Raw genomic sequence first — 21,554 nt, 5'->3', positions numbered from 1 at the left:
ACTGAAATTTATAACTCAATGTTTCTTCTTAATTTTTTTTAAATGTAAAGATCATATTCAACAAAATTTTTTGTAAACTGATACTATTAATGAAAAGGAATATTTTTATTTGGAGAGGAAAGTGCTCAGTTCACTTCTATTCTGCATCAGTCCTTGCTGCTCCTATTCTACTGCTGTAATATGATTCATAAGAGTAGCTTTCAGCTCAAAATTCCAGCTTTTTTCCACTCCAAGGATCATCAGATTAGAGAGAGCTTCCCTTGAGTCAGAGGAAACCTGTAGCAGATCATGTTTGACCTGGGGATAGGCAGTTATCCCTGACAAAAATAGCAATGTATATTTGGCCAAAAAGAGATGGGTAAAAATTTAGGCTAATTCACTGTGCCTTCAAAAAGCATTCATTAGGCAGGTACAGTGGTGCATGCCTATAATTCCAGTGACTTGGGATGCTGAGATAGTAGTATCACAATTTGAAGGCCAGCCTCAGTGACTTAGTGAGACCCTGAGCAACCTGGTGAGACCCTGTCTCAAATTTTTAAAAAATAGAAAGGGGTTGGGGATATGGCTCAGTGGTTAAGTACCCTTGGGTTCAATCCCCAGTACCAAAAACAAAAGCAAAAGAACTCATCAGTAGCTTTTCACTGAAATATTGATTCCTTTACCTAAGTGGTCTGTGGTTGGGCGATGTTTGACTCCAAAATCCCTTAACTAGTGTAAGATTCAAAAGGAACACATTTGAGAAAATACTGCCTTTCATTAACTGTAAAATTAAATACACATCTGGTCAGCTAGTTAAAAACTGCCATAAAAGATTATTTGAAACAATACTTAGATATCAAGGATATGCTTGGCTCCCAATAACTGAAACTTACTTTCCCTTTTCATGTGAATTCTTTCCTTTCACAGTCCCCTGATTGAGAAAGCCAGGATGATCATGTGTTCTCAGAACCTATCTTAACTCCCTCTTAAAAAGCAGTCAGATAGTTTATATAAGATTCACTTTTCCCTAAATGTTATTCTTCTGAACTTCTCTGGAAAGTATCGTCATGGTAAAAGTAGCACCTCCTCCCTTATCATTGCTGAGGCTTGCTTCTTCAGAACAAATTCTGGGTCTATGACTCCCAATGCAAACCATAGGGCTTTTGTAAGTGAAACAAAACAAAACAAATCAAAAAGCTCCTGGTTTTTAGGGACTGTCCATCCTAATGATAAGGGCGAACCTGAATCACAGCATACATCAGCTCTCAGCAGCTCAATTTCCTAAACACAGGTCAACTTTTTAACCCTTTTAAAATATGAATTATTTTGAAATAACTTGGCAATTTTAATAGTGATGTAAAATTGTTCTCAAATAAGCCACCTCATTTCCTTTTTTGTACTAGACAACACCATCTAGCTGCATTGTTACCTAGGACTGGTTTGCGACAAAGGTATATCAAAATCACCTGAGGTGGGGGCTGGGGTTGTGGCTCAATGGTAGAATGCTTGCCTAGCACATGCGAGACGCTGAGTTCAATCCTCAGCACCACATAAAAATAAATAAATAAAATAAAGGTATTATGTCCAACTACAACTAAAAAAAAATTTTAAAAAAAGTCATCTGAGGATCTTTCTGAAAATACTCATCACCAGGCTCCATCTGTATGTAGTCTGACTTACTAGGTCTTACAGCAAGGAAGTCTATATTTTTTTAAAAGTTTTTTAGTTCATTTTGTGAATAACTGGGCTAGCAAAAAACACTGGAAACAGAAATAAAACCAAGATTCTATTTGGATTATGTTTCTGGCTTACCCACGATCAAGAGCAAGCTAATAATCTTTATACCCAGTACTTCAATTACTTTACTTACTTGTATATTTTATAACAATTATTGTAGTCACTATTTCATATACCCTCACTTGATCTCTTTTAAGAATATTAAGTACGTAAACAGGTAGTGTATTATTTTGCATTTCTTTTATTGAAAATTTAACAGCGGCAGTGACAGCTACTCAAAATCATCACAGATTCCTATTTCCTTTTTCCATTCACCTGACTTCTTACCTCTTGCAAGTTATCAAATTCATTAGGCAAACAAACATTACTTAAAGAAGTATCTTGATATTTGCTTAGTATTTCATTATTGATTCCCATTTTGCTTCTGAATTTACTTCATTGCTTTCTGATTCTTTAATATTTTTTTATTATTAGCATTCTGCTAACTAAAAAGGAATATGTTATATTTGTTGTTTTCCTTTAATCCTGCCTCCCAATAATTTGTAACTAAATTTAGCCCTTTTGATACGGGATATGGTACTTAAAATTCTATAAAATAACTTCAAATGAGACACTGGTTCATCCACAGAAAATGCATCTTTCCTGAAAATAAATATGATACTTAATTTCCGTTGGCTGTAGATTGCAGCATCTGTAATTTGATCATTATCCTTTTTGTTATGGAGATGTGTTTTGTTAAACTTTTAAATTATTTTCATCTGAAAACCTCATATTTTAACTTGGTTCCTCCTATATAGTACTTTAAGCATTATAGGGTGGGAGGCCATAAGACCCTAAAATAAAAGAGAAACATGACTAATTTTGCATTGTCCTTTATTTTTAAATGGCTATTTGCAATTTACCACCTTTAGGTGGATGCCAGCTCACATGATTGATTAACATTTTCTACTGGCTTATCCTCTGGGACAGAGTAATATATGGGGGTCAAATGTTGAGAAATGGACTCATTTATGATTTAAATGTAACTTTTACAGAGCTAAATATTAAAGCTTAGTTTGTCATTAATCACATGTATTTAAATATTTTTCACTTGTCATGTCCTCCAAACCATGACTGTTGATCATAGTCAGACCTCAAAGGCCCTATCAGCTCTCTGACAGCTGAATACCAGCATCCCTCTACAGCACCCAAAATCGATAGTCACCAAGACTCTCCTTGACTAACTAGTAGCAGGGGGTTGATAAACTTTTTCTTTAAATAATCAGATATTTTAGAATTTACTATTTCTGGCACAACTACTCCATTCTACCATAACAATGCAAAAGCAGCTAAACACTGTAGACAATGCATAAAAGAATGGCTGTGGCTGCATTCGGATAAAATAATTATTTACAAAAAACAGGTAGTGGGTTGGATTTAACCTATAGGCCATAGTTGGCCAACCTTTGGTCTAATGACTTCATAAGACAGTATAATCCTGAGTGTTACTTCTTCATTCCATTCAGTACTTTTTATAGAGGGATTACATTAAGCCAAGCACTGTACTGGCACAAAGAAAAACATGGCACAGTTTTGACTCTGAGCTCCCCTTTCGTGTCTCTGACTGGCTCTCCATTGCTCTTATACTATAGTCCAATATTGCCCTTTTTTCCTCTCGTGCTTCACCTCTCACCATAGCTCTTCTCTACTGTGTCCTAATATCCTGAACTTTACATTAGCTCTATTAACATAGTCCAAAATTCAACCCTAGTTTCACAGCCCTTCAGATCTGAGTGATTCTGCTGAAAGCCTTGGGGAACTCCTCAAACTTTATTCAAATTCCTAGGATGAGAATGGGGTGGCACTTTAGAATCTTGTCCCATCTGAATTTGGGTTCCTGGTTTCACTTACACTGATCCTATTCAGCAACCTATTGACCCAGGGGCAAAACTTAATTCAGTTTTCTCAAAAATCATTCCTCAGTTTTCTCCGAAGATCTCATCCAAACAGAGCATTTGTGAGCCTGGTAAACTTCACTGAACTGTTGAGGAACAAGTAGATCTTTTATAATATTTGTACTATTACTTTACAGTACTCTCCATTTGAAAAAAAAAATAAGATGATCTCTAGACAAGACAATGAGGAATTCTTTTCCACAAATGGTGCTGGAACATTGGATTTCGACATGCAAAAGAATAAATTGATTCCTTATCTCATACCATATATAAAGATTAACTTGTCATCAATCAAAACTCTAAGAAGAAAACAGGGATAAATCATCTTGGATTTGACAATATATTCTTAGCTGTTACGCCCAAATCAAGCAAAAGGAAACAAATTGAACTGCATGATAATTAAAAACTTTTGTGTTTCCATGATACTATCAAGTAAGCAAAAAGAAATGTATATCACAGAACAGGAGAAAATATTTGCATGTCATATCTAACAGAGACCTGTATCTATGATATATAAAGAACTCTTACAACTCAAAAATAAAGCAAATAACTTGATTTAGAAATACAAAGGATCCAATAAACTTTTCTCCAAAGAAGATATACAAATGGCCAATAGTAACATGAAAAAATTTCAAATATCATTAGTCATTTGGAAAATGCAAATCAAAACCAAAATAATACTTCATACCTATTATTAAATGGGCTATAATAAAAATTATCTTTTTAAACACAATAACAACTGTTGGCAAGAATGTGGGGAAATTGACTCTCATATAATACTGGTGGAAATTTAAAAATGGAGAAACTGCAATAGAAAACAGTTTGACAGTTCCTTAACAAATTTAACTCAGAATTTCAATATAACTCAGACATTTAGCTTCTTCATATACTCCATGAAAGTTAAAAACAAGTATTCAAACAAAAACTTGGACATGCGTATTCACAGTGGCATTGTTCCCAACAGTCAATTATCCGACAACTGATGAACAGCTAAACAAAATGTGGTATATCCATATATTGGAATGTTATGTGGCTATTAAAAAGAACAAAGTACAGACACATGCTACAACATGGATGAACCTTGAAACCATTATATTAAGCACATCAGAGGCCAGGTGCAGTGGCACACACCTGTAATCCCAGCAATTTGGGAGGCTGAGGCAGGAGGATTGCAAATTCAAAGCCAGCCTCAGCAACTTAGTGAGGCCCTCAGAAGAAGAAAGAGGGCTGTAGATGTGGCTCAGTGGTTAAGTACCCCTGAGTTCAATTCAAAGAAAAAAAGCCCATCAGAAAAGACTACATATTATATAATTCAATATATATAATTCAATTTATATGAAATGTCCAAAATAGGCAAACCTATAGAGCAAGAAACTAGATTAGTAGTTGCTTAGGGCTGGAAGGATAAAAGAGGTATAGTGGATGAAGACTTAAGAGTACAGATTTTTTTTTTAGATGATGAGAATATTCTAAAATTGTACATATCTATCTGTAAATAAACCAAAAATCGTTGAATTATATATCCAAAGTTGATTAATTCTATAGCATGTGAGTTATTTCTCAATATTATTTTAGATAAATATACTACCACTGTTTGGTGGCAGGGAGATAATCTGTAGGAATCAGGAATTTAACCTCAGTTCTTGGGTAGTCCCATGATGCCTAAATACCCAGAAAGTATCATAATATACCCAGTACTGAGAATTCTCTGTTCTATCTAAAAATACTTATGAAGAAATGGAAATTTTAATTGTTGCTGAACAATTTCAAGTCTCTTTTATTCTAACAGGTATCAGGAATTAAGGGAGTCACTCCACCAATGTAAGCTTCCATGGGGTGCTGAAAGGGAATATGGTGGGATTATACCGATTTCGCTGCCTGATGAACACAGGCCAAAATATGAACCTCCTTGTGTCATGGGCAAAGGACATCAGCATTATGGATTTGGTGGAGAAACCTGGCCAAGGTAACTAAACTTGCTGCTATTCACATAAAGATTGTTATTATCCATTTTCTCTATTTCTATTGAATCTTTTGTAAACTTAAATATGCCTCCAAACTAATTTCTTTTACTATGAATAAAAAGACACAGATAGTAAAATTAATTATATGATTTCTAATCATGAAATCATAAAAAGCCTGTTTATTAAATATTTTAATGTCCTTAGAGATGATAAAGTATTCTAAAAAATTCTGATTAACCTATTCCCTTACTTATCTTATTAAGTGAGAATATGAGAGAAAAATGGATATTAAACATGTTTTTTGTCTGAACAAAGAATTAGCCTAATTTGTGCAAATGTTCTTGGTTTTTGGAACTTTTGATTTGTAATTTTTTCACCAATCTTTGTAGTCATTAAAATTCTCTGTCAAATGTTTTCAAAAGTATTTATGTATTTAAATAATAACATAAATTTTTAAAGTCACTTTCAGCAACTCTATTCACAGAAGTTAAAACTGAAGACAAAGCAAAAAAATTTGAGCAGGAAATTAAATTTCAAATTGAATATTTATTAAAGATTACTTAATTTTAATTATGAAATTCAGAGAATAATCCATCAAACCATGGCACAAAGACTACTTTCTTCTTTTTTATCTAACAATACTGATTACCTGGTTTACTAACAGTCTAGCTAGTTTTTTTGTTCTATAACAAGCAAAAGAAGTAAAACAGATAAGACAAGCCATAGCTAGAGAGAGAAACATTAAAAATAGGGACATATGTGGCTGATAATCTTATCAAGACCTCAGTAAATCAGTAAAAAGCTGACAGACAAAAAGGCCCAACAGAGAGAGAGAGAGAGAGATTGATCCTTGTCCTCACCAGGGACAAAAACCCAGACATGCCCTCAGTGATGCATCTCCTCCAGCCACACTTTACTTGCCTGTAATTACTACCCAGTTAATCTCTCTCAGGTGATTAACGTGTTGATTAGATTAAGACTCTCATAACCCAATAATTTCACCTCTAAATTTTCTTGCATTGTCTCACACATGACCTTTTGGGGCACCTAATATCTACACCATAAAACTCATCATTTATTCATTTATCTATTCAGTAATTTAAGTATAGAAAGTATTGTTTTACAGACCTGGGGGTTATAACTCTTTATGGAGTTTAAGCTATTGTCCTCCAAAATTTGAATATTAAACAATATGCAGTAGTATAAAGAATTAGAAATATTTGCATAGAATTTCAGTGTGTAAAAAGAAGGCCAAAGATTAAGTGAAAGGTTTGTGTTGGTCTTGCTGAATGCAGCCCCAAGACACTAAGAAAAGAAATACTTGTTTCACTTAGAATGCCTATCACCCCTGACTCACAAATGTAGGTTAATGTCTTTCATTCTTTTCATGCCTCTTTATGTCAAATATTATCATTTTAGCATATTCCTCTCTTAAAAATATATTTATGACAAATTTCTGTCTTCATATATAGGGCTAATTGCTTGGCAAACAACTACAGAATAGGATTTACCTTGTTTCCTAACAAGGAATAACTGCTATTACCATATTTTTCTTTCTCCCTTAAAAAAAGCCTTTTATACAAAAATAACAATGTTTTACAGCTCTCTTTATGGGTGAAGCCTCAATTTTTAAACCTTAAAAAAAAAAAAAAAAAGGTTTTCTCTAGCAACCACACCCTACCACCTCCTTTGGTAGAAGGTTTTGTGAGAAACAGGATCACTCCTTTGCCTTACCAACTCTTTGTCCTGTGCCTTTGGAAATGAAAAGTACCTACTCCTTTAGGATGTCTCACCTCCTGGACCTTTTCCAAAGTATGTCATCTGGGGTTAAGAAATTTTTTTTTAAAAAGCATTACTTACTAAATAAAATGTAATTACCTGTGTTTCTATACACATGTTCCAATACAATGTCCATATAATGCCACATGGGGCATTGCTGCCCCTTCTGAGTCTTCCTGACATAAAAGTATCAAAGTAAAACTCCTTTAAAGGAACTTTAGTAATATTTACTTACCTATAATATGCAAGTTTCAGAAATTCCAAGTAAGATCAGTCATCACCCAATTCAGCATCAATTCACTGAAGGAACAAAATCACAAAGTAATGAAAATGTAAAACTTAGTGTTCACTTTCATAAACATTGATTTAAGTTTGGTAAAGTAGTAAAATTGTTCATTTTAGAAAAGGAAATTCTTCCTTTAAGCTACTGGTTGAAAGCTCTTAAAATAGATCTGCAGTGCTCTGTGAACTAAAGGATACTCTGAATTTCCTGACAACTTTGATTTTTCTAGTTTAATAATAATACCGAAAGATATTATGAATGATTTCATAAAGCAAAATTTCTCCTTAATAAAATTTGTACTTGTTTACTCTTTTATCAGCAGCCAGTCACCAATGAAAGTCAAACAACCTCTGCCATTCAATTTAATAAGTGGCATATATTGCAAAGTGTTTAGCACCTTTGGCTCTTGACCTGGAAATACTAGTTGCATCCTAAATTCATTGTGACAACCAAAATAAACCACCCCATATATTCCCATACTCTCCTGGAAATGTTGGAGCCCAAAGGGAAACAGTATGATTGTTTGAGACTCATTATACCTAACCCAACTCCTATATTCCAAGTGCATATTGAGACAAGGTGAGCCTAAAAACCCCTGCAATTCTCTAGTTTGAAGAGATTAAAAGAGTAGATTATCCTGTTAGTAAGGGAAAAAAATCTTGAGAGAGACAAAGAGGCTCATGGTGAATGGGAAAATCATTATTCTACATTATTATTCTATTGCAAATCAAAAATTTCTGCAATATCTGAATTGATTCAGTGCTCACCAGCATTCCTTTCTTTCTTTCATCTTGAAAGGATAGTCATAGGTACTGGCACTGAGGTACATGAAAGGTGCAGTACCTTCCCTACATTTTGCAGTTTCCCACATTTGGAACATCCCCTTGCCCAAGTAAGATCCAGAAATCCACTTCCCAGCCTCCCTAGCCTCCAGGGTGCAGATGTATACACAAAAATTCTACTGATCACCCACATCTGCAGTGGATACTGATTTGCAGGTGACCAGTACCGACTCACTATAAAAATACAGAGTGAGCATTCAAAAGATATGGGGCAACCACAATGACAGGTGAGTACTACAATACGTCTGAAAATATTACAGGTGAGGCCAGCCTCTTCCCTCCCTCCTAGAGCGAACCACAGTTACCAATTTGGTGTGTCTCCTTCCATACCTTCTGTTACCTGTTTACATAGTTATGCATGTGCCCACTGAAATTTTATGGTGTTATTTTGTTTATATGTGAAATCATTTGATATGTAGTGTTAAGCAAGTTGATGTTTTTTTTCTTTACAATCTAGAGATAGTCCTTTGTCAATAAACACAGATTTACTTTATTATTTTTAATTTTCTCATAATGTTCCACAATGTTTCACAGGTTATTTGACCACTCACATAGTTCTTTGATCCTTGCACAAATGTTTCCGTAGGGCATATCTTCAGTGAAAGTTCTGGGTCATAATATAAAATATTCAAAATATGAATTTTTTAATTTAGTAGATGTTCTAGATATCAATCCCTTCTATGTTATTTTTATTTCTTCCAATTTTTGTTTTATTTAAGCTCTTTGTAGTGTCCATTGTCTTATCAATGTGCTTTTGGCTTTTGAAAGAAACATCTTATTTAAAAGGCCCTCTTTACTAGCTTAAAAAAAAAAACATATTCCTATACATTTTCTTTCTTTCTTTTTTAAAATTTTTAGTTGTAGTTGGACACAATGCCTTCATATTATTTGTTTATTTTTATGTGGTGCTGAGGATCGAACCCAGTGCCTCACACATGCTAGATAAGCATTCTGCCACTGAGTTACAGCCCCAGCCCTTTCTTTTTTAATATTTGTATAGATTTATCCTCAATTCTTTAGATTTTTAATCTATCTGAAATTATCTTTTTGAATAATGTAGAGATGTATTATTTTCCAAATGGGTAGTGAATTTTTCCTGTACTGTTTATTGAAAAATATATACTTTTCAAATAATTTAAAATGCCATCTTTTCATACATTGTTTCTATATATTCATGATCGTATTAATCTACTTATCTTTTATAGTCTCCCCATTATACTATGTTAATTTAAAAAGAGATTCAATTTAATATTTTCTTTCTTTTCAGAAAACTTCCTATTGAACAATACTATTATTTGACACGGAACCAAAAAAGTGACGTCTATGGAAATGATTCCTTGTAAGTTAGAGGTCCCCTTACATGGGATCAAATAGTAATTTAAGTGGAAATTAGTTATATGAGAAACAAAAAAGCCCCCACATGGGAACTTTTAGAGAATTCTTCCTTTTTATTAAAATAGTGATCATTAACATTAGAAATTTTTAAAAAGCAGCAGCAGATAAACCAAAAGAAAGGGCTTGTAGCATTTAAACCAGTAAACAAAGAGTAAGAAATAATGATAGTAATGTTCAAAGAGATTCCTACACGTCATCTTGATTCATGTTCTTACCTTGACCTACTTATTCAATATAATAAAAATCTGTTATATTTCTATTTCATTAAAAAATTTACAGAAAATGCCACAATGGCCCTCAACAAATTTTGAACTGAAACTTCATAATAAGAGAGGATTGTTATGGTTATCTATAAGTAACTCTTTTAAAAATTACTAAGTATCTCTTTTGGATAAGAAATACTAATTTAGCCTGCGCTTAAAGGTATTATGCTCTAGTATATTAAATTATTTTTACTCTTTTAAAAAAATGGTTTTTCGTGTATATTACTAAGTCATGCATTTTTATTTTTTGTAAAATAAGAATAAAATATTGACACTACTGAAATGACAATGAAAATATTTTTTTTATCTTTATTAAGATTTGTTGGTTGTTTTTAAATTAAGGTGATACAGTATAAAATTTAGCCACTAGAGGGAGCCAAAAAGATAAAATTAGCATTTGCTTATCTCTTTGGGTTTAGTTAACTTTGCAAAGGAGATATGGAGTATGGCAATAGGATTGAATAATTGGTTGGATCAAGCAAGTGGTGTCTCTGAGCATTTCATTTTACTTTAATTTTATCTTTAAATTTTGAATTTTTAAAAAAGATTTTTTAAAAAAAAATTCTTATTTTTTTTCATTTTGAATCAATTTTAATCATATACTTATCAACATCACAGCAAAATTTGTCACATGAGAGCAATTTTAGATGCCAAGTTAATATTTAATATATAGTAGTAAATTTTAACTCTATATACCTTGGATTCATCGTTCATCCCCGTCTCCAACCCAACAATATAACTGGAAGAGAGGAAATCACTTTTCTTTTTAGTTCCACACCCACATACTTAAGAGTCCAAATAAAGACATAAACATTTATGATTCATGAGAATTGTGTATTTATAACATATGCTAGAGTAACAAAGTTCTATGACTTATATGTCACTTAGTAGTGAATATGTAGAAACATCTAAAAATTGCTCAAGTGTATTCAGTTTTATCAACTTTTACTATCAAATTTATGGCATTCTGTTCATTTTTCATGTCTGAAATCTTTCAGAGTCTTATTTGCATAGGATAAAACTAATAGCTGAAATCATATAAGTGGGTAACTATCCCTCTCTAGTAAACTTTTCCCCAAGGCTATAGTATTATTTCTTGGAAAGCAGTGTTTCAAATAATTAAATACACAACCTTGTAATGAACTAATTTGGAAAGGCAAACCTCCAGGAACTTTGTCAGTTTTGTTCTATCCTTTCATAGCAACATTTACTATCATGAGAGATCAGCAACTCTGGGCAAAGGGACAAGTATACCTATTATCTACTTATCTTCCCAACAAGGCCACATTTGTGTCACTTCAGGTCATGTAATTGCACCACATATGTGATGTCAGGCTTCTTCAGGGCTCTTTGGCTACCACATGATTATGAGAGTGAAGGTCAGTAGGAACCAGAGCTCTCTTATCATTAGAAGCTATCCATCAGCCCCTGTATCTTCCTGTGAATAAGAAATGCAAAAGGGGTAGGGGTAAGCAAGACTGAAGACTTACTTCATATATTGCCATATGAAGTAAGAATATGTGGAATGGAAAAATTTATCAGTAGATAACTGAGATATGAAAATATATCGCTCTAGCCTGTCAATATGCACAGTTCCAGAAAGTTAATAAAAATATTATCGTGGTGACAATGTAGTTTGAAAATGGGGTATATCCTTAGTCTTCAGCAATTTTCAAATAATAATAATACAAGCCTTTAAAGGCCCTTAATTTAAATTATGAATTATTTTCTGTTTTTATTCTAGGTTGCCCAAACCATCTAATTCAACAATAAGGTAAGTATAAAACATATTTTCCTTCCTTGTTATAATCAGAAAAAAACTATTGGCATTTCATACCACTTAGACAGGTGAGAGAAGTGAGACTTTTGATGAAAACTATTTTTTAACAAATGGAAGGAGAGGCTGGTTCAAGTCCAAGGTAACATTATTTTGATTTCTTCCCAATTATATTCCCTACTCCCCCCTGCCCTTGCTGTTTGGTGGTACTGAGGATTGAAGTCATGTACTAGGCAAGGACTCTACACTGAGCTCCTTCTCCAACCCACTGCCAATCTCGTTTTTTAAATAAACTTTTTATTTTAGTATAGTTTTAGAAATATAGAATTATAAGGATGTTAGTATAGGGAGTTCTTCCCACATATCCTACCCCCGGTTTCCCCTACTATTGCCATATTAATGTGGCACATTTGTCACAATAATGAACCAGTATCAATGCATTAGTTTAACTGAAGTGTGTACTTTATTCGGATTTCCTCAGTTTTTACCTACTGTCCTTTTTCTGTTTCAGGATCCTATTTTAGGATTCCACATTACATTTCATCTTCATGTCTCCTTAGGTGTCTTTTTGTAGTAACACTTTCCTAGATTTTCCTTGACCTTGACTATTTTGAGAATTATAGGTCAGATATTTTGTAGAATGCTCCAAAATGGACTTTTAACTCATGTTTTTCTATGATTAGACTGGAGCAATGTGTTTTGGGGAGGAGGACCATGGAGGTAAAGCACCATTTTCATCACTTTCTATGAAGGGTGCATACTGTATACCTGATATATCTCCGCTGATGTTGACCTTGATCACCTGGCTGAGGGAGTGTTTTTTGAGGCTTCCTTACTGTACAGTTAGTCTTTTTTTCCCCTCCTTTCCACACTGTTCCCTTAAAAAGAAACTCACTGTGCACAGAAGACATCTGGAATCAGGCTCTACCTTCCAAGAACAAAGTACCTACTTAAATTTTTGGTGTTCTTCTGCATGGTTATTCTTTTCCATTTATTTACTGAACCACTTATTTTCAGTATGGACTTGGGGATATTTTATTTTTTGGTACTTAGGCAGTAATCCAGTACCCCCTTATTTTATTATTCAAATTGGGCATAAGAAGCTCTTCTAATTCTCTTCTGTATTCTTTTGACATTTCCCTCATCCTTGTGGAGGTTTGGAGGATGGTTTTTCTTTCTTTTTAGCATTTCCTTACTTTCTGGCAATATAAGATACTTCTGGATCATCTTGTATACTTCCTGCTCCACTCCTGGATGAGCCAAAACTCCAAGGAACCCTTGTTCTTTTTATTGGCAACTGGTACAAGAAACCATTTGCAGCCTTTCTTTTTTTTTTTCCACATTTTTTATTCATTCATCATATTTGTACATAATGATGGGATTTGTTGTTACATATTCATACATGCATACAATATAATTTAACCAACATCAGTCCCCAACACTTTACCCATCCTTCCTCACCTCTACCCTGCCCCATCCCTTTCCTCTACTGATCTCCCTTTGATTTTCATGAGATTCCCCCCACCTTTTCTTTTCATTTTTTTCTCTCTAGCTTCCACATATGAGAGAAAACATACAACCCTTGACTTCTGGGCTTGATTTATTTTGCTTAACATAATCATCTCTAGTTCTATTTATTTTCCTGCAAATGACATAATATCATTTTTCTATATGGCTGAATAAAACTCCATTGTGTGCAGGTACCACATTTTCTTTATCCATTCATCAACTAGGTTCCATAGTTTGAGTATTGTGAATTATGCTGGAATAAATATGAGTATGCATTATCACACAGTAGGATAACTTTAATTCTTTAGGGTAAATAGTGAGGACTGGTATAGCTGGGTCATATGGTGGTTCCATGCCCAGTCTTTCGAGGAACCTCCATATTGATTTCCATAGTGGTTGTACTAATTTACAATTCCACCAACAGTGTAAAAGTGTTTCTTTTCCTCTCCAGCATTTATTATTATTTGTATTCTTCATGATTGCCATATTGACTAGTGTGAGATGAAATCTCAGAAGTTTTGATTTGTATTTCCCTAATTTCTAATGATGCTGAACATTTTTTCATATGTTTATTGGCCATTTGTCTTTCTTCTTTTGAGATGTGTCTGTTCAATTCATTTGCCCATTTATTAATTGGGTTATTTCATTTTTTGTGTAAAGTTTTTTGAGTACTTTATCTAGTACTATATATAGTCTATATAGACTAAGTATATATATAGTACTACATATATATGGTCTATATATAAAGTACTCAAAAAAAACTTTACACAATACTAATCCTCTGTCAGAAGAGTAGCTAGCAAAGATTTTTCTCCCATTCTGTATATCCTCTGTTCATATTCCTAATTGTCTCCTTTGCTGTACCAGGAGCTTTTAAAATCAGTGCCATTCAGTTTATTAACTCTTGGCATTATTTCCTGAGCTTTAGAGGTCCTGTTGAGGAAGTTGTTGCCTGTGCCTATATGCTAAGTTTTCTTCTAAGAGTTACATATTTCCTGGTCTAATTCCTAGGTCTTTGATCCATTTTGAGTTGATTTTTGTACAGAGTGAGAGATAAGGTTCTAGTTTTATTCTTCTGCATAGGGATAACCAGTTGTCTCAGCACCATTTGTTAAAAAGGCTGTCTTTTCTCCAGTATGTTTTGGGCACCTTTGTCAAGCAAGAATCAAATAACTACAGATATGTGTCAGTTTGTCTCTGTGTCTTCTATTCTGTACCTTTGGTCTATATGTCTATTTTTATGATACCATACATTTTCATTACAATAGCTCTTAGTATAATTTGAGGTCTGGTATTGTGATGCCTCCTGCTTCATTTTTCTTGCTAAGAACTGCTTTGGCTATTCTAGGTCTGTTATTTTTCCAAATGAATTTCATAACTGCTTTTCTAGTTCTGTGAAGAATGTCATTGGTATTTTGATGGGAATTCCATTGAATCTGTACATTGCCTTTGACAGTAGTATGGCCATCTTAATAATATTAATTCTGCCTATCTATGAATATGGGAGTTCTCTCCATTTTCTGAGGTCTTCTTTAGTTTCTTTCTTCGATGTTCTGTAGTTTTCATTGTAGAGGTCTTTCACCTCCTTGGTTAGATTTGTTCCTAGATACTTTATTTTTTAAGCTATTGTGAATGGAATTATTTTCCTGATTTCTTTCTCAGCAAATTCATTATTCATTGTTAATATATAGGAAAGCTACTGATTTTTGTAATCTGCTCCTTTGCCAAATTTGTTTAATTATCTTTAGGAGGCTTTTGATGGAGTTTTATTGATCTTCTAGGTATAGAATCCAGAAATGGTGATAATGTGACTTCTTCCTTTCCCATTTTTATCCCTTTTATTTCCTTTCCTTGCCTAATTGTTCTGGCTAGGATTTCTAGAACTATATTAAATAGGAGTGGTGAGAGCGGACAATCTTGTCTTATTCCAGATTTTAAATGAAATGCTTTCAGTTTTTCCCCATTTACTAAGATGTTGGCTTTGGGTTTTTCATAAATAGTTTTATACAATGTTGAGGTAGGTTTCTTCTATGCTTTTATCATGAATGAGTGCTGAGTTTTGTCGAAGGCCTTCTCTGCAACTATTGAGATGACCAAGTGATTTCTGTCTTAAATCTATTTATGTGTGAATTACATTTATTGATTTGCATGTGTTAAGCCATCCTTTCATCTCTGTAATAAAACCAAATTGGCTGTGTGATGTACAGTCGTCTTAGTAGGTTGTTGAACATGATTGCTAAAGTATTTTTGCTTCTATGTTCATCAGGGATATTGGTCTGTAGTTTACTTTCCTTGATGTGTCCTTATCTGGTTTTGGTATGAGTATGATACAAAAGCCCTTACCAATATTAACTGAAAATATTAAGCTGATATTGTAAAATTGTGTTTGAGCAGAGAACTACTGAAAAAGCTATTAAAATCAAGGTCTAGCTGGGCACAGTGACACATGCCTGTAATCCCAGCAGCTTGGGAAGCTGAGGCATGAAGATCGTGAGTTCAAAACCAGCTTCAGCAACTTAGCAAGGCCCTTAGCAACTCATAAGACCTTGCCTCTAAATAAAACTAAATATAAAAAAGAACTAGGAATTTAGCTCAGTGGTGAAGCATCCCTGGGTTAAATCCCCAGTACTAAGAAAAAAAAAGAAAGAAAGAAAAAAAAAAAGAATAGAAATCAAGATTTAGGTTTTGAGGGGCTTTGTTTTGTTTTTGTTTTTTAAACAACTATGTGAAGAAACCTTGTTTTGGACTTTACTAGTTTTGTTCATAAGAAGTATGAAAAGAAAAGTCCTTTTAGCTGGGCTATAATTATTGGATTCAAGATTCTATTTGTAGCTTGATAAGCTTCAAAGTGGGAGGCTAGAAGTCCAAGATCAAGGTGTTGGGGCAGGATTGGTTCCTTCTTGGAGCTCTGAAAAAGAACCTGCTCCCTGCTTGGCACCTGGCTTCTGATGGTTTGCTGGAGTCCTTGGTGTTCCTTGGCTTACAGATGTGTCACCCTAATCTCTCCCTTCATCTTCACATAGCATTCTTGTGTGCTCATCTGAGTCCAAGTTTCCCTTTTCATAAGGACACTAGGCTCACTGGATTAAGAACCCATTCTTCAGTATGATCCCTCTCTTAACTCATTATGTGAACAACAACCCTATTTCCAAATTAGAACCTACTATAATGCCTTTGGGGTTAGCACTTCAACATATGGATTTCGAGGAGAGATGCAATTCAACCCATAACATTGGTCTTTCTACAAAATTTTTCTACAAAATAACATTTTTCTATTCTGTAACCTTCCTGATCTCAATTTTCTTCTGGTTTAGACAGTGGGTTTTGTTGTTGTTGTTTTTATTTTCCCTTAACCTCTGTCGGTACTCCAAATAATAGGAAAATTATCACTGTGGCCTTTTTCTTTTTTTCCTTCAGTGATCTATTTTTGGCTTTTTTATTTCAAAAGAGTTTGTGTACATAAACGGGCAATATATTTTGTTGATCCATTACTTAAAAAACAGATCCCTGGGTTGAAAGTTCAATCCAAGATGAGTGTATTACTGAACTAAATATCCAAAATTATTTCATAAAATAAAGTACATGGATCTTTTAAAACAGGAAACAGAAATTAAAAGCAACTAGAAATTCTTCCTACATCCTCTGAAAACTAAAAATATCCATATATTGCTTATATTATTACCCAGTTATGGAGATTATTCATGATAAAGAATTAAGTATGGTTTATTTTTTAAAATGAAATTTAGTTTTGTCTAGCAAAATTAAGAAAATTTCATAGGTCTTGGAAGATAGTCTACAGACTGCCAACTCCATGATTATAGGAACTTTATCTGGGTTACTGTCATCCTCAAGGATTAGAACACTATAAGCCATAACAAAGAGTCCCAATAAATATTTGATGATTAATTTTTTCATCGCACTTCTTTTTCTTCTGTTTTTTTTATTTACTCAATAAATCTTAGCGAAATCTGCTTACCATATCCAATTGATCACCCTTACCATACACACATCTCTCGTGGAGCCATGTTCCCGACCTTTACGTCACCTAAGGAGCTCTACAATGGTATTAAAGCCTGCACTCACCAGCCATTTGCTCCCACGGTGCCAACCAAGACCTATGATTCAACAATTTTGAAGACAAGAGGTAAAATGTGACTTAAAATTAAAACTATTGATTCTTATTATTATTGGAATTTATTCAATAATAAAATTAAAGAAAGCAAGACGCATGAAGGACTCAAAACACAGACATGTGACCCCTCAGTATATTAGAAAAGTTTTACCCGACTGTGGATGCACCACACAATCATCAGGGACCCACTGCAGACCATTAAACCAGACTCTACAGGTGCTTTTGATTCTCTTACTTCACACATTCCTCCCATTGTAGAATCAGAAACCAGAAATATAGAATTGGTTGTCTTCATTCTATATATGTTTTGTTTTCATTTCCTTCCTGTTCTTGTGGTTTAGCTTTAAAAAATTCCATCCTAGCCAGGCACAGTGGTGCACACTTGTAATCAAGCAGCTCCAGAGGCTGAGGCAGGAGGATTGAGAATTCAAAACCAGCCTCAGTAAAAGCGAAACACTAAGCAACTCAGTGAGACCCTGTCTCTAAATGCAGTACAATATAGGGCTGAGGATGTAGCTCAGTGGTTGAGTGCCCCTGAGTTCAATCCCCAGTAGCAAAGAAAAAAAAAAATTCTGTCCTAGCTTAGATGATGAGCATAAGGGGCAAGACAGAAGCAGTGATTAAATTGAAAGCTTAACATTTGAACTAAGACTCAGACACTAATTTATTCACATTCTCTTGACACCCTGGAGCATCTTTGTGGATGTATTTTATTAGAGAGGACAGTAATCCTCTGCACCCATCCTAGAGTCTCACCCACCCTAGATTCCTCAGTCTTTGCTGAGGAGATATACACATGCATGAAAGCAGATGACACCTCTGAATGTCTGAAAGATGCTAAAGAGAGGATAATTGAAGGTAACAGAAAAGGCATGTAGTAGGAAAAAATAAATACTTGTTGAGTTAATAATTTATGCTGTGGAGTAGATAAAACTCAAGAATTGTCCTATAACATTAATTGTCTTCTTTACATGAATATATTTGTACCAAAGTGCAAGGATCATCAATAACAACCTCAGCACCTTGTTAGCAGACAGGTATGTTTTGGGTTTTGAAAAAGTGTGTAGCAGAAGACTTAAGAGCAGACTTTTCTTTTCCCTCCATACTAAGGGTTGAACCCAGAACCTTACACATGCTAGGCAAGTACTCTACCACTGAACTACACTCCCAGTCCAGAGGCAAGGACTCTGGAGTCAGAGTATAGGCATAAAATTCTGCCCTTACCATTTACTGTGGACTATAGTGGTGTTTCTTAACTTCCGTCTTCACTTCTCAATCTCTAAAATGGGAGTATTAGTGCCAACTTCATAGATAACAAAGATAAGTGTTAACAGTTTGTTTGCTTTCATATAGTGACTCCAGTGTGTGTTCACCATGATGAAATTTTACATTACCTCTCAGACCAGTCAGTATTGATAAGAGGCAGTGCAAACTGATTCTTCTAGAACATTTGTCTGGTGCTGAGGCTATGCTTAGTTATATTGGGAGAGTGAGATGAGTGAGTGCTATGCAAAGAAACCCAAGATATATATCTAAACAACTGAAAGTTTATAATTGTGTTAGGGAAACTATCAAAATTAATTCATTATTTTCAGTCCTGAATTAGATAATTTCTGAAATTATATTTAGTACATAGTTAGCAAGAAGTCACAGAAATATGTGTTGAACTCATAAAAACACCTTTTAGGGACTAAAGAAACAAGTTGCCTTCTTCATTTTCTGCTCTTCCAAGCATCTACCTCTTTCTGACCAGTCACTCACTCTTAGGGACTTTAAGATGAATCTGTTAATAAGTATAAAAAGATCTTTCCATGAACTAGTACTCTGTTGGGTTTCTAATCTTCCACTTATTTTAACCTTTTATTAGAAATAAATAGTATGTAGGGTAAGAGTACATGCTCTAGAATCAGATTGCCTGAGTTTGAATTCCATCTACTAGTGCTATGAACTTGCATACATTTCTTATTCTCTCTGTGCCTCAGTTTCTTTATTCACTGACATGGGAATAATAGTATCTTTCTCATAATAATTTTATGAGAAATGCATGTGATGGTATATTAAAAACAGTACAGTGGCTGGTGCTTTGGAAGTGTTCAATAAATGCCAGCCTTTGTTCTTGTTATATATTAGAATGGAGCTGGGAATGGTGGTGCATATCTATAACTCCAGCTATTCAGGAAGATGAGGCAAGAGGATCACAAGGTCATGGCCAGCCTGGGCAAATTAGACCCTGTCTCAAAATAATATGGGCTGGGGATGTAGCTCAGTGATAGACTGCTTGCCTAAGCATGTACAAGGCCCTGGGCTCAATCCCCAGTACCATAAGGAAAAAATAATAATAATGGGTATTCAGAATATTCTTTAGCTTGAAATTTAAAATGAGAACAGAGGCAGCCATGCTGTATTTGGTAATGTTCATTAAACACAAAACAAGACCTAAGAAGCTGTATTCTTTAAAATGTTCTCTTTTACTACCTTTTTGGTAAGCAAGTACAATTCCATTAAAAAATAATAATAAAAACCTTTCTATATTTGGGTAAAGAAGAGCCAAAACAGATAGTAAAGAAATTTATCTGTTGAGCCTCCAGACACCAGAAAGAAGATCCAGGAAGATTTATTATGTACCTAAGGATTTTGCTTGTTAAGTATAAGTGCCCTCTATCACTGCTGAGAACACTAAGATTAGAGACTCATTCTCACTCTGGTCCACATGCTGCCCATATAAAGGCTCAAGAATTAAAGGATAGGCTGCATCTTGAAAGTTATAAGAAGGGGCTAAGAGTGTAGCCCTTAGTATATGCAAGGCCTTGAGTTCAATCCCCAGCACCAATATTTTTAAAAGTTATACTGTATAATATACACCAGAATTCATCTCTAATCTATATTGTTTCTATTTATTTCCTCCATAAACCCATTTGTTAAAAGGCTGTTCTTAATTGTTCAGGATAACAGTGCTTTTCTTGAAAATTTCAGGTAATCCTTACAGATATGAACTGCTTGATTTTCCCACGGATTCAAAGAAGAAATCATTGACGTGGCCAGGTCAGGATGTGTATTATGATGTAAGTTATCTTTCAAAATGTGTGTTTTAAGAGAAAGTACAATATATTTTTACCCAATAGTTTCTAAAACTCAAAAAGACAGATTGTTTTATTTTTCTATTTAGGTGAAACTTTTGAGATTTTTGACTATGGTTCACATTTTTCAATTTTATTAGCTGATTTCACATACTTTGGTTAGTTAATGGAACATTTCTACAGTTATAAAACAAAAGAGTTCCCCTCAGAAAGATGGTAGGGAAGAACTGTTTCACAGCCTTAATCCTGTTTTTAAATTCTTATAATTCATAATATATCAAGTTATTGCAAATATGCATAGAGTAAATGAGAGACTTTCAGAAAGATTTATAAGCTGTCGTTGTCCCCATCATTATTAGTGCAATTATATTAAGTCTAAAACAAACTAAAACAAAAGCTACCATTTATTGAGAAATTGCTATACATTAAGTAATTTAGATGTACTTTAATTCTTATAAAAATCTCATAAGATTAATATTATCAAGTCCATTTTATAGATAAGGAAACTGAGGCTCAGAGAGTTTGAGATGAGGTCATGATCACAGAAGTCAGGTTTGTAAGACTCTAATCTATGCTGTTAACTTCTGTTCCTTAACTGGCTTCACCCACATCCATTAGATAATTCCTCTGAGAAAGTAACCCATAGCAAGAATGCTTGTTCAAAGACTTGTAACTCATACTTGTGAGCTAATAGTCTTCTCTCTCCTCCTATTTCATCCTATGCCCCAAGGGAAGAGAAAAGACACAAATAACCTGATAAACAGGTCCTAACATGTGTCACCTAGCTGCAAAAGAGAAAACTCTAGAAACTGTACTTTAGTATTTTTTCCATCCAAGCCAATAAAAAAATATATATAATGTATTAGTAGAGTGTGAATTTTAA

General features: G+C 34.0%; 1 protein-coding gene and 1 long non-coding RNA gene across 3 annotated transcripts in view; one reads left to right on the top strand and one right to left on the bottom strand.

Moving 5' to 3' along the window:
- Positions 1–21,554, bottom strand: part of LOC139706147 (uncharacterized) — a 78,860-nt gene that overhangs the window by 47,104 nt on the left and 10,202 nt on the right. For both annotated transcript variants that reach the window (XR_011707817.1, XR_011707816.1), the window contains one exon: positions 7,629–7,693. This is a non-coding gene — a long non-coding RNA (uncharacterized lncRNA). The remainder of the gene's footprint in view (positions 1–7,628; positions 7,694–21,554) is intronic.
- Spmip4 (sperm microtubule inner protein 4) overlaps positions 1–21,554 on the top strand; it is a 32,216-nt gene that overhangs the window by 2,523 nt on the left and 8,139 nt on the right. The window contains exons 3-7 of the mRNA XM_027932637.2: positions 5,440–5,616; positions 9,786–9,857; positions 11,921–11,950; positions 17,425–17,606; positions 20,568–20,656. Coding sequence (XP_027788438.2) covers positions 5,440–5,616; positions 9,786–9,857; positions 11,921–11,950; positions 17,425–17,606; positions 20,568–20,656 — 550 coding nt within the window. The remainder of the gene's footprint in view (positions 1–5,439; positions 5,617–9,785; positions 9,858–11,920; positions 11,951–17,424; positions 17,607–20,567; positions 20,657–21,554) is intronic.

Source organism: Marmota flaviventris, chromosome 1 (genome assembly GCF_047511675.1).
Source record: "Marmota flaviventris isolate mMarFla1 chromosome 1, mMarFla1.hap1, whole genome shotgun sequence".
Lineage (NCBI taxonomy): Eukaryota > Metazoa > Chordata > Mammalia > Rodentia > Sciuridae > Marmota > Marmota flaviventris.
This window is presented reverse-complemented; position numbering and strand designations above follow the sequence as displayed.